General features: G+C 40.1%; 2 protein-coding genes across 2 annotated transcripts in view; both read right to left on the bottom strand.

The window, feature by feature from the left end:
- Window positions 1-672: 672 nt before the first annotated feature.
- Window positions 673-2,330, bottom strand: LOC310705770 (trefoil factor 3-like; the record flags this gene model as incomplete). Its single annotated transcript, XM_083500593.1, has 2 exons — window positions 2,188-2,330; window positions 673-824 (listed from the first exon to the last, which is right to left on the bottom strand). Exons 1-2 carry the CDS (start codon window positions 2,252-2,254, stop codon window positions 673-675), a joined length of 219 nt encoding a protein of 72 aa, XP_083356719.1. The 5' UTR covers window positions 2,255-2,330.
- Window positions 2,331-6,554: 4,224 nt separating this feature from the next.
- Window positions 6,555-12,805, bottom strand: part of TMPRSS3 (transmembrane serine protease 3) — a 39,016-nt gene continuing 32,765 nt past the window's right edge. Inside the window, exons 11-15 of the mRNA XM_083500522.1 lie at window positions 12,313-12,482; window positions 10,295-10,390; window positions 9,319-9,461; window positions 8,625-8,777; window positions 6,555-7,642 (exon numbers count right to left, since the gene is read on the bottom strand). Of these exons, the coding sequence (XP_083356648.1) occupies window positions 7,616-7,642; window positions 8,625-8,777; window positions 9,319-9,461; window positions 10,295-10,390; window positions 12,313-12,482 (589 nt within the window). The 3' untranslated portion in view covers window positions 6,555-7,615. The remainder of the gene's footprint in view (window positions 7,643-8,624; window positions 8,778-9,318; window positions 9,462-10,294; window positions 10,391-12,312; window positions 12,483-12,805) is intronic.

The raw sequence follows: 12,805 nt of genomic DNA, 5'->3' as shown, positions 1-12,805 counted from the left end.
TCTGCCCCAATTACACAAATCCCCAGCTACCTGTTTTCTCCATCCTTCCCTTTCAGCCTGATCTAGTGCAGCCTTTCCCCAGAGCAGTGCTATCCAGATGTTTTGGACCACAATCCTCAGCAGCCCCAGTCAGCATTGCTGTGCTGGCTGGGATGTTGATGAACATATCTGAAGGGCACCTGTTTGGGAAAGGGCTGGTTTAGCACATGTGTGTGAGAGAGTGGCTGGAGAGATGGGGAATGTGACATATGCATCTCTGAGGCTGCATCAGTTTACAGAGCTGAGCTTTTCAGATGCAGCTCTCTTCCCCAGGTTGTGACTTGGCAACCCTAGATTCTATGCATCTGTTAGTGGATCAAGCCCTCAGGTGCGATTTCTGCTTTATTAGAGAACCACCGTACAAATTAGAAAATAACAAATTAGAAAAATTAGAAACGTATTTGGCATCACAAGGCCACTGCACAACACCAATACTTGTAATTTCAGAAGGAGACTAGCACAACTGATTTTGGGATTCAGTCCTGCCTTGTGCCAAGGTTACGTTAATGAAAACGTTTAGAATAATTTAAGCTCTTATAACAAGACATTTATATTGTACTTTTATGTACCAAAAATCACACACATTAAATGTATTTGACACTGGAATCCAAAAACGAATTAGAGTTGTGAATACTAACCTTCTATTGAAATGGGTTTGAAGCACCAGGGGGCATCAATCACGTTTGAATCAAAGCAACATTGCCTTGCACTGCATTCAATTTCACCAATGCCTGGGTAGCCACAATTTTCTCTTGATCTTGCTGGAACATTGCATTGTCCTGAAGCTATTTAAAGCAAAGTTTGATATCAGCAAGTTGTTTTCTGTGAGGAAGATGATCACGAATGCTCTTTATATAGGCACCAAGCACCCTCATAAATTCATGTACTCCTTCGCTTTTTAAATAAAACAATTACATCTATTTGATCTTCTTGTAATCATCACACTAATTACAATTCTAGTCACATTAAAGCTGATAGTTTTAGTGCAAAAGTAACCCTGGTATTTTCATCATTCATTGCTTTAATGTCAGTCAACGTTTATTATGGCAAACAGCCAGCATATTAAACCAGAAGAAGGGAGAGTTCCCTGTTTGCCACACACACAGCCCCCACCTCAGAATGGAGAATGAAAGCACAACTTCTTAAAGAAGCACCTGCCCTAGCATTGCTCTAGAAAAGAAGAAAACTTCTCTTCATTCATGAGAATAACACAATGGCCTGTTATGGCAGCAACGTAAGTTTAATGATCAGAACCTTGTTGCTAGATTATTATGAGCGCACTAATAAGGTCAAAACCAGTTCAAAAGCCTGATATATAGATAAACCAAAATTATTATTTTCAGACACATATTCAGCTTACCACATGGTTTTATTTGAGATATTACATATCCAACATTGGACATGGGTATATTTGTTTGTAAACCTGGAAAAAATGCCATAATATGCCATATAACAAAAGATTCAGTAGCTGCCACAAATTCCCAGCTTTCATTCTTTTTAATTCTATTTTTAATGAGCTAATTTGGTTACTGTGGGCTGTGTATCTGTTAAAGGAGCTTTAGAATATATGGACATTTAGAAGCCAGAAGATACTGTCTATGGTTAGAAGACACAGCATCCATCCACTGCCTCATGAATTGTCTTGGCACCAATTCCAGTTCTTTTGCATGTCCCTGATTTCCGCCTGTCTGAGCAAACTTACCAACATCCTAAATGCCTCTATGACAAATCTCCCCCCACCTCTTTCCCCCTTTAGAAATAACCAGAGAGTAAATGTGGGTGAGCTATTTTTTATATTCATATAATAAAATAAAACCAACTTCATAATATTAAACACTCCTACTTCAGGTTTTCTTGGTTTCAAAATACAGGGTTTGGGGCTTAGAACATAAACAGGAATGAAGCCTTCTTTATTAGAATTGCACAGAAATGCATTCCTAGATAGCTCTCCAATACTGCCCCATCAAGACAGCCAGATCTAGCAATATATAATAGAAAGTTCACCCGCCTTTTAGAACTGATATTTTGGCTGCAATGCTACAAGCAGAACTGCAGAGGCTTGCACCGCTAGTGTAGCTTCGTTGTATGCCACATGATTTTTCATATTATAGAAATGATAAAATAAATAATGAAAATGCGTGCACTTACGCAGCAAGGCATTGCTGAGCCCTACAATGGTCAAAATGGCCAGAACCCAGATCATTTTGTTTCCCATTGCAGCGTCTGTGATCGGCCTCAAGGAAAGGAAGATGGAGAATCTGTAAATGAGAACCACACCAGAGAGAGTTTTGTTTTATATATTGGCTGTGTTTGTTGGCTTGGTTTCATAGAATATTTGCCTAAGGTGGTGCTTTTTGGAATCCTGTTCCTGATATCTCTTTTTGATTAAAATTAGACCATTAACACATTTACCAGCATTCACTGTGACGGGTTTTCCCTGATAGCTGTTCTAAAAGAAAAGAAAACTGGTTCAGATATTAAACTTTGCTAAAGGCTGTTTACACATAGGCAGGTTCCACCCAATGCTCCAGCATTTACTCTTTAAATCCAGTGTGTCATGGGAGTAAGCTTTGGGATTAGATATACACCCTGTTTACTGGGATCAGACATACACCCTGTTTATACACCATTCATTGATGAGCCAGGGTAGGTAGAACACATGCAGTTGAAAAGAGATCCCCAGTATTATACAAACCCATGTCTGCCATATGAATTGCTTTTGCCATTTTGATTTCCCCCTAACTCTGTGAACATTGGTGGTATGAAAAGAGGCTGCTAGACTGGGTCAGGTAGTTCAGACAAGTGTCACCTGACAGATTCCCTTTGGTTGGCAGGATTAAGATAGATGGCCCTGAATGGCAGGTCTTTGCATAGCTAAGGAAGTAGCCAGACTCTATCTGGAAGCAGCGTGCGTCTTTTTTCCTCCCACCTTTTCCCTACCTGTGGGGATGATGACTAAGTTGCTCTCCATAAGAAATGTGGTAGTTCTGGTGGCTGCCCTAGAAATTGGATGCAGAGCAGTGAATTTGGGGCATCTATTGAAATTAAGCTGCCCCTTTGGTCAGTATATATGTGTAAATAAAACCATACATGGCAATAAAAATCACATATCGCAAAAAAACCCCACCCACTTCCAGTGAAATTGAAACAGGGTACACACTAGGGAGTTCCGACCCTAAAGGCTTTAGGCAACATGTGGAGACATGCTATAGCAGAGAGGAGTAGTTCTGAGAGAAATATTTCACCAGGTCTTTGGCACTGACACTCTCTCTCTCTCTCTCTCGCTCTCTCTCTCTCTCTCTCTCTCTCTCTCTCTCTCTCTCTCTCTGTGTGTGTGTGTGTGTATTCCTTGGTTCTCTATTGTATTTCTCTGGTCAGAGGTGGTCATGCTGATACTTGCATTTGTCATTTTTAGCCATTTGTTTTTAATTTTTAAGCCATTTTGAAGCCATTGGGACAGAAAAGCAGTCTAAAAAATATTAACATAATGTAACTACTAATATTAACATAATGTAACTACTAGACTACATTAAGGAAGAATTACATACACTTCTCCCCTTCCCCCCATAAAGCCAAGAGATGCTCATCACAGGACTGCAATGTGTAATATTGCCAATTCTTAAACTCAAATTCTGGTTGCATTTTTTCAGTCCAAAGTCAAAGCTGTGTACTCGCAGTGGGTCTGGCTATAGCTACCGCCTATAACCTTCCCTAGGGACGCGGGTGGCGCTGTGGGTAAATCCACAGTGCCTAGGACTTGCCGATCGTATGGTCGGCGGTTCAAAACCCCGTGGCGGGGTGAGCTCCCGTCTTTCGGTCCCAGCTCCTGCCCACCTAGCAGTTCAAAAGCACCCTTAAAAGTGCTAATAGATGAATAGGTACCACTTTAAAAGCGGGAAGGTAAACAGCGTTCTGTGTGCTACGCTGGTGCAGGCTCGCCAGAGCAGCGATGTCACACTGGCCATGTGACCCGGAAGTGTCTGCAGACAGCGCTGGCTCCCGGCCTCTAGAGTGAGATGAGCGCACAACCCTAGAGTCTGTCAAGACTGGCCCGTACGAGCAGGGGTACCGTTACCTTTATAACCTTCCCTAAAGTTAAACAGCATATTTGACTTGCATAGGTAAAGGTACCCCTGCCCGTACGGGCCAGTTGTGTCCGACTCTAGGGTTGACTTGCATACAGTGAAATAAATCTCTAAGATTTAATTCTAGAATAGAGAGACAAGTAGTTAGGTGCTGTTTGCTCATTGTTTCTTAGGGGGGGAAACACTGCAAAGATTTACCAGCAGAACTGACCATCCTAGTTTAGCAAAAAAAAGCTATTAGTACCAGAACTGTACCTGAATGTGTGATGGAGGGGGTGGGGGAGCAGGATCAGACCAGCATTATAAAGTCTTATTTTAAACATTTGTGGGGATGTGCACTCCAACTTCACCATAGTTGTACAATATTGAATGTATAAGATCAGTTTTAGTTCCCTGTGGATTGTTAAAGTGTTCAAGACTCCTGCATATACTTCTGGGACAAAGAGTGAGCAATTGCATTTCTTATGTTTTATGTATTACTGTACAGTTCTTGCAATTTCTTTCTCAGATCAAAGTACAACTAATCAATGGGAAACACAGTCAAACAGAGAGGGAGCCTCCCAATTTCTTTCTCTTCTTTTCCTGATGGACTGCAACTCCCACCATTGCTCACTAATAGCCATGCTGTCTGGGGCTGGGGAGAGCAGGAGTTCAACAATATTTGGATGGCTGCTGGTTCCCCCTTCCAGTACTATCGTTAATGCGTTTCCCATTGGCTTGCCCTGCTTTTATTTTAAACAGCAGTTTTCATGAACTGTACGGCAACTCACTAACAATGAGAAACACTCTCCTTCACTTGTTGTCCCAGGAGTAAGGGCAAGAATTTGCAGGCATTTGTGTGCTATGTTTTCATCTACTTTTCTGCATCCACTGTTGCATGAGATTTTCTAGGGTGTGAAATAGTTAACAAGCCCAACGGCTTGTACCAGAAGCCTTTAATGTGTTACTGCTTGTGAAATTTATGCCTAGCTTAAGTGGTTTCTTCCCTTTCTAAATGCTTCCTGTGGCCGCTGTCACAGTGTTCCATTGCGCCAGAAGTGGTTTAGTCATGCTGGCTGCATGACTTGGAAAGCTGTCTGTGGACAAACGCTGGCTCCCTTGGCCCGAAAGTGAGAGGAATGCCGCAACCCCATAGTCACCTTTGACTGGACTTAACCGTCCTGTGGCTATAATGCAATCACGTGGCAATATATGTGCTTTACATGGTGGTTTTAGGCTTTGAAGCTGTTAATCTACATGTATATTTCCTCCAAGAAGCTCAAGGTAACATGGTTCTCTCCTGTACGGTAAGTTAGCCTGAGACACAGTGGCCCAATCATATATTTAAAGCAACATCATATGACTTTGAATAGCCATGGCTTCTCCAAAGAATGATGGGAAGTGTAGTTCATTAAGGGTGCCGAGAATTGTTGGGAGACCCCTATTTCCTTCACAGAACTACAATTCCCACAAAACTGGGAAGAGGGATTCTTAAACCACATTGAAAATTGTACCTCTGTGACAATGCTGTCTAGTCTCCCTGCAACAAGCAAGTTATCATAAAGAAGGACACCGGTATTATTCACTTGGGATATAGGTGTGGAAATCACTCCACCATTTTGCACACCACTTAACAAAGAGCAATATGCTAGTTTATTTATAATTTGTTATAAATACTGAGACGATACGTTGGGGCTGGATCAACATTGATCGTAAACATGTTATTAACTAATGTTATATAACTCTCAGTGCAGTTTTCCATTGTCGAAAGCTCCCTGCTCTACAGCGCCCTCTGGTGTCACATTTCTATAACACATTTACAACCAACCAGTGTAGATTCGCTTTACAATCTAACTATACATAAGTTAAGGAATAGTGCATACATTCTGGGGCATGTCACACTCATTTCTCTCATGTGCTGCTTCTGTAAGGATTCTCCCATAAATGTGCAATTCTCCCACTATTAAAAAATGTGCCATCTGTAAGCTATATTTTTAGAATGAATTTTCATATTCCAGCCTTAAACGTATCACAGCCTGCCTTGATGCTTCAGAATGGGTATGTATGTATTTATTTATTTATTTATTTATTTATTTATTTATTTATTTATTTATTTATTTATTTTGCTTGCTTGCTTGCTTGCTTGCTTGCTTGCTTGCTTGCTTGCTTATTGCCTAAAACTTTCTGTGGTAACTGTGTAATGTGGCTCCTCTCCTCGGTATACTCTGTGAACCTAGATCACTACTTATTCGATAATTTTTGGGTTGCACAGAATGCCCAGTTAAAATGAAGATGTTCATTCATAATGGAATGCCCAGAAACAAATGACAGAGCTCCTGTAGTTGTTTTTTTAAAATTTACCTCCAAGATTATAAATCAAGCTCCATCAGACTGATATGTTTGCATTTATTTATTTATTCATTCATTCATTCATTTACAACATTCCTTAAGTCTAGTATTTTGCCATCTAAGGCTATAAATCAAGCACCATCAGATGATTACACATCTGCTTATTTACAATGTGCCTTTGCATCGACAAGGCACCATATGTAATTTAGAAATCTCAGAATAACTGTGTTAAAGATCAAGAGCATTGATTCACAGAATTTCTTAGGCTGGATTCAAAGAAAAGCGGGGAGGGCTTTTCAAAGTAAATCACGTTCCTTGTTCCTTTCCGCCCACCTAGTTTTACAGTGAACCAATCTGCTGAACAGTATGAGGAAAGGAAATACTTGAGCCTGGCGTTCTTAAACATATGTAGGAGGGAAATAGCAGTGCATTTGTGATTTTTGAGACAGGAAACGCAACAAAATTTAAGGAGCAAGCACTAGCTGACAATGTGATTTTGTTTGTGTTCTTGTTGGTGGCAAACACGGCCCCACTCTAGTTGCATTCAGCTATTGCTTAGGTGCCAAAAATCAGAACTCTTTACCTGCTCAAAAAAGGATGGGTAAAACAGCCAGTTTTTTTTTTCTATGTTTCTCCTCTTCTTTCTTTCTTAAATTCAGTTCTTCACATTTCCACATCAGTTTGTGATTATTATTATTATTATTATTATTTAAAAATGTCAAAAGAAAATCCATCAGTATTTTAGTGCCAATGCACCCAACCAACATCGTACACTATTTCTACCATCAAGTGAGAGATGGGCAGCTCCTTCCTGCCCTGGTTGTATCTTCTTTTTCGGGCAGGCAGCAAACCCAGTAAAGCTGTCCATACTTTTCACTTCGGTGGCCTAATGATCTGGAATCTTCCTTTTCCATCTCAGTTCACCAGGAATAGGTGGGTTAGGAGAGAAGGATTCTTGGCAGGCATGCTTACACCTGAAAACCGGGTGACAGCATCAAAATACATGAATATTCTTCATTGTGACATAGTGCGTTTTAAAGGGATGAGTACAAAAGATAGTTGTAGCAGTTCTTCTGTTAGGAAGTGCAAAAACTGTGCAGGATGAAAGTTGATTGTCCTCTCTGTCCCAAACAAACAGTTTGAAGAGTTTATGTGGTAATGATCTAACCTCCTCTCTTCCATTCTTCTCTCTACAAATACAAATGAGCAGGCACCATTTGAGACATCAATAGTATTGCTTCTCAGGAAGAAAAAAAGCATTTAGCTATGAAATTTACTTCCAAATCCACACAAATCACAGCAGAAAAATAAGACATATAATAATTAACGCCTATTCTGTGCCCTTTTAGCCATATACTTACTATGTTATGGTAGTTTTTTAAAGTCAGTATTTAGGATAGGATGGGAGCTGGAAATGGGCAAATAGTTCTTACTAATCGAACTTGTATTCTCATTCACAGATGGTGACTGACAAATGTTAATAATGTCCTAGACATGTGATTCCGATATGGTTTTATTTTATTTTACCATAAAGGAATGCTGCTTTTTAATTGGACAGACTATTCTTCTGCTTCCTTCACTGCAATACCAGTCTGCTTCATAGCCCCCAAGCACTTCAAAATATACTACTTTGCACTCACCATGTGAAATGTCACAGTTAAAAGAGCATTAAGTAATACCTGCTGTTCTCTGTGCAATCTGTGTTCCTGCTTCAGAAAGGGTTGCTATGCAAAACCCAGCAGGAATTGCTTAAACACAGCCCTGCAACTCTTACCCAGTTTTCTATCTTATCTATGGGCAAACAGAAGAAACTTAGGGTGTGACCAAGCTATCACTCCTATCAGGGTTGGTGCTCAAGTCTCCTGGGCTGGCCCAAATCTCTGTATATTTCCCATACTTAACCACCCTGCCCCGCCCCACCCCACCCCCAGTTTAGGACTGAGGGTCCAGGATCCCACCCTCCCTTAATAAACAGTGAATTTTAACAATTGCTCCTACAACCAACATAATACATGAAAGGAGTGAAAATCGCCTCCCCTTGCTCCATTCACTTGTATGGAACAGGGGAAAGAAGTTGCAAATAAGGAAACCATTGATAGGGTGGAAGCATAACAGCCCCTTGACCCCACTATTAAGGTTAGGCTGGGGAGAAGAAACTATTGGAAAGTAAACCTCCATTTGTTCATGTATCCAATCCAGAAATGAGGTGATGCGACTGTAGACCCCTGGTTTATTTTCTTCCGCACAGCCCACCCCAAAGCTGGTTGTTCCTACCAGCTTCCAAGTATTCCGATCTTCACATACCAATGGTCCTCCACTGTCTCCCTGAAAGAGACAGGAAAACAAGCTTTTGTCTGGATCTCAAAAAGAAACAGGAGGGAGAGCTGCTAATAACGCTTAAGCTAGCAGAAGTTAGTCATTCAAAAACCAATTGATGGAACCATGGAGAAAGGCTGCAAATGTCTTGACTTCATCATGCTTTGAGGGTTGTCATTCGGCAATCCAATGTACCTGGATTTATGTTTAGGATTTTATTTAAACCACTCAGCAAGTACAAATGAATGCCCATCTCTCCTTCTCATTGACTCCTTCAAATGGATTAGATTTTTAACCTGCCCTTCATTGTATGCCACCCACAAGCAAGCTACTCACTTCCTCATTCCAGTTTGTCTAATAACTGGAATTGGGCATTATAAACATATTGTGGCAGTACTTTGTTATCTTCATTGGCTCCCAGACTGTTCCTGGGCCCGATTTAAAGTGCTGCTTTTGCCTCTAAGGCCCTTTACATCTTGGGATATTGGTAGTATCTTCACCACCACCAGATTGCTCAGTTAAGACAGTCACCTTTAAGAAATGCCCCTACCTGACATGTGTCTATGCCTCCTTGTAAATAACCCGCACAGAGCATTGACGAAGCCACAATTCCCCCATAGACCTCTCTGTGGTTGCACACTTTGTTAGAAATCAAAGGGACACCAGCATAATTCAGAATCTCTGACGTATCACCTGTTCCAAGACAGAAGTTAAATTCTCCATTTCAGGGATAGTGAAGATATGGCATTTTAAAAAGTGATTAGCTCTTACTTTTTAAATTCATTTAAAACAAAAAACTTTCCTATAATTTCATATATTTTATTAATGCCAGCCAACCAATGCTGCATTTAGTTTTCTTTAGAAATACAGTGGAACCTCGGTTTTCAAGCGTCTCGGAAGTTGAACTTTTCGGCTTTCGAACACCAAAAGTCCAGAAGTAACTGCATCAGTTTACAAATGCTTTTCAGAAGCCGAACGTGCCACAAGGCTTCCATTTTTAGTTTCCCTTTTGCATTGAGGCTTCCATGTTGTTTTCGGTTTTTGAAAATTTCGGAAGTCGAATGGTCTCCGAGAACGGTTTCCATTCGAAAACCAAGGATCCACTGTAGTTGAAACATTTGTTCAGTCCTATACATTTTTTTTAATATTAAGAAGGAATTCCCAAATCTACCCAGAAATTCTTTAAGACTTTGTGGAGATCTTAGCTGAGCTTAAGTCTCACTGAAAGCCATCAAGCCAATATTATTGGGTAATATCCAACTTTAGTCCAATTCAGAGTAGACCCATTATTTTGACTATTATCGGATATCAACCAGTGTCTCATGGAGACTTGGGGCTCCTTCTCACCCCTAGCTGATGGATGTGAAGAGGAGAAGTCTCTGTACATGACACTTTTGGTCAGACTGGAATTTTTCTGCTTATGGGAAAGTATTTATTAAGTGTATCTCTTGAATTCATTGTTCACACATAGCAAATTTTCAGTTATCAAAAAATACATTGTTAGATTTAAATGCTAAAATACTCACCTCCTTCTTCTGCAGCTCCCCATCCTGATATCCAACACATTTTCCCCTCTGGAAAATGTTCTCCAAAATTAGGAAGACAAATTGGCTCTATATTACCTGTGTAAAAAGAAATACCTGCTCTCCAAACTAGCAGTTTCATAATACATATTTTTGATAGTCATGTGAGCAACTTCAATATGGTCTCCAAGTGGCCTCCAATCATAGCTGTCAACGTTTCCCTTTTTTTAAGGGAAATTCCCTTATTCCAAATAAGATTCCTCGCAAGAAAAGGGAAAAGTTGACAGCTATGCCTCCAATATAGGTAGTGTCAGGTCCAGACAAAGTCTGAATACACACTACACCTTTAAAGCACATCTAAAGCACATTCTCTTCCTCAAAGGATTTTGTACCTCGTAGTTTAGCCTACACAGGGTAACAATTCCCAGCAATTCTTAATGAATTACAGTACCCAGAATTCATTGAGGGGGGAAATATGCTTTGTATGTGCTTTAAAGATATAGTGTATACTCAGCCTGACATGCCTTCAGCAGTAGAATTGCGTAATGTGCCTTGACTCCCATCATCTGTATTGTATTGCACTTATGGAGGTCAAGCCTTTGACATTCAGCCAAAGCCTGAACTGATGACTGTTCAGAAGATTCATTGTGGCCAACAAGCAACTCTAAAGAGGCAACAAGGAGTGGGAGAGAGGAAGTTTCATGTATTGATCTGAACTAACCATCCAGTTAATTTGCTACTGTATAACTTGACAGAGCATATAGACTAGCATTGTAGTTCTCCATTTCCATGAAAATGCACCTCAAATAAAAACACAATACTGGAGATGTGTGCATTCAAGCTTGCTCCCCCCCCCCCACTATTTTGGGTTATTCACTCTACCTCATCATATAAATAATGGGTCTGTTTGTGGTGCATTAGCTTATGCTAGATCAAGGGATATATTCCTCAGCATTTTAAACAAATATACTGTGGGTTTTTCTGTTTGTGGAAGCAAACCCATGGGTCAAAATAAGTGCTCTCCATTCCAGTATTCTTTGGGAAGTTCAGCCCATCCTCATGACAAGGACTCCAAGTACATGGATGAACTACCAGTGATTGCAAATACAAATTTGGGGAAAAGAGCTGTAGCTCAATGCAGAGCACATACTTTGCATGTGGAAAATTAAGCTGCAACATATTTCTGAATACCAGTTGTGGAGAAACACCAGCAGAGGAGGGTTATGGCCTTCATGCTGTATTTACGGGCTTCCCTAAGGCTGCTGTGGGTAGCAGAATATTAGCCTTGGTGGACCTTTAGTCTGGTCCAGCTGGGTTGTTCTTACAGGGCCTCTCGCTTAACTCTGTTGGTACTTAGGACCAAACTAGACATGACATTGTTCACACAATTTATTTCCCTTATAAACAAAATTATGGGCAACCTTTTGAGAACACCCGTGGGTATGATAAAACTGCTGTGGTCCATGGACCACCAACTGGTCACTCTTCATTGAGGTAACCAGATGCATTCTTTATGCTTACAGTCCTCACTATCCACATGCAGAGTGCTTTTTTTTAACTTGCAAGGGTTCCACATTCCTTCATATGAATGGAAGGATGACTTCAGGATCAGCACAGATCCTGAAGTCTTTGTTATTCTGAGAGCAAGAGGATTCACACTCCAAAAAACCTGGGTGTGTATTTTAGAGTGTTGCTGACATGCCAAGAAAATGAGTAAATCAGGTTGCTATGTGGGATTGCTCATATTGTGGGATCATTTACTTATTCATTTAAAAAAGACGTACACAGCAATTTTTAAGAAAATGATGCAGTTTACAACTATACAAACATAATAAAAGATACATAAAATTAAAATCAGAAATTATTGTTATCTCCATTAGGCATCATTGTGGGACTGCTGGTTCTTGATTCAGATTACCACAGATTAATATTATATTTTTAGTGACAGTAGTAATCAATTCTAAGTTTAAATGCGGAACAAGAGGGGAAAGAGAAAGAAATAGCAACAGATTCAAAATTACCATTTAGCGCAAGTGGTTTGGCCAGCCTAATCAATGCTATATCATTCTTCATTGTTTTGGGTTTATAATTTTTATGGTATATAATTTTGTCCACTAAATATGGATTAGCAGAGCCTTCTTCCAGTATGACAAAGCCCGCATACACACTCCAAGCTCTTGGGAAGTACAAACTGAAACAAAGACATTAGAAAAAGAAAGGGTTAGTGGCTTCCAACATTTAAAATCATTTGCCAGACCTGTGTGACACATTTTTGGCCTCAGTGTTAAATCCATTCTGGCACAAGAAGTCATTTCCAGCAATGACAGAATTACACTAAGATTCACATTCTAGAAATTGTGTATAATTATAGCAGCTTGTTAGGATTTTTTTATATACTCATCAGTGCTCAGCCATGATTAATTTCAGATCTGGAAACAATGCTTATTAGTATCAAATATTTAATAAATCAGTTTCTAATGCCCAGCTTGCCAGTAAAACATTTATTCTTATTTT

The sequence above is a fragment of the Podarcis liolepis genome (genome assembly GCF_965112155.1).
Source record: "Podarcis liolepis genome assembly, chromosome: 4".
NCBI classification, from domain to species: Eukaryota; Metazoa; Chordata; class Lepidosauria; order Squamata; family Lacertidae; genus Podarcis; species Podarcis liolepis.
The sequence above is the reverse complement of the archived record's forward strand: the minus strand, read 5'-3'. Positions and strand labels throughout refer to the sequence as shown.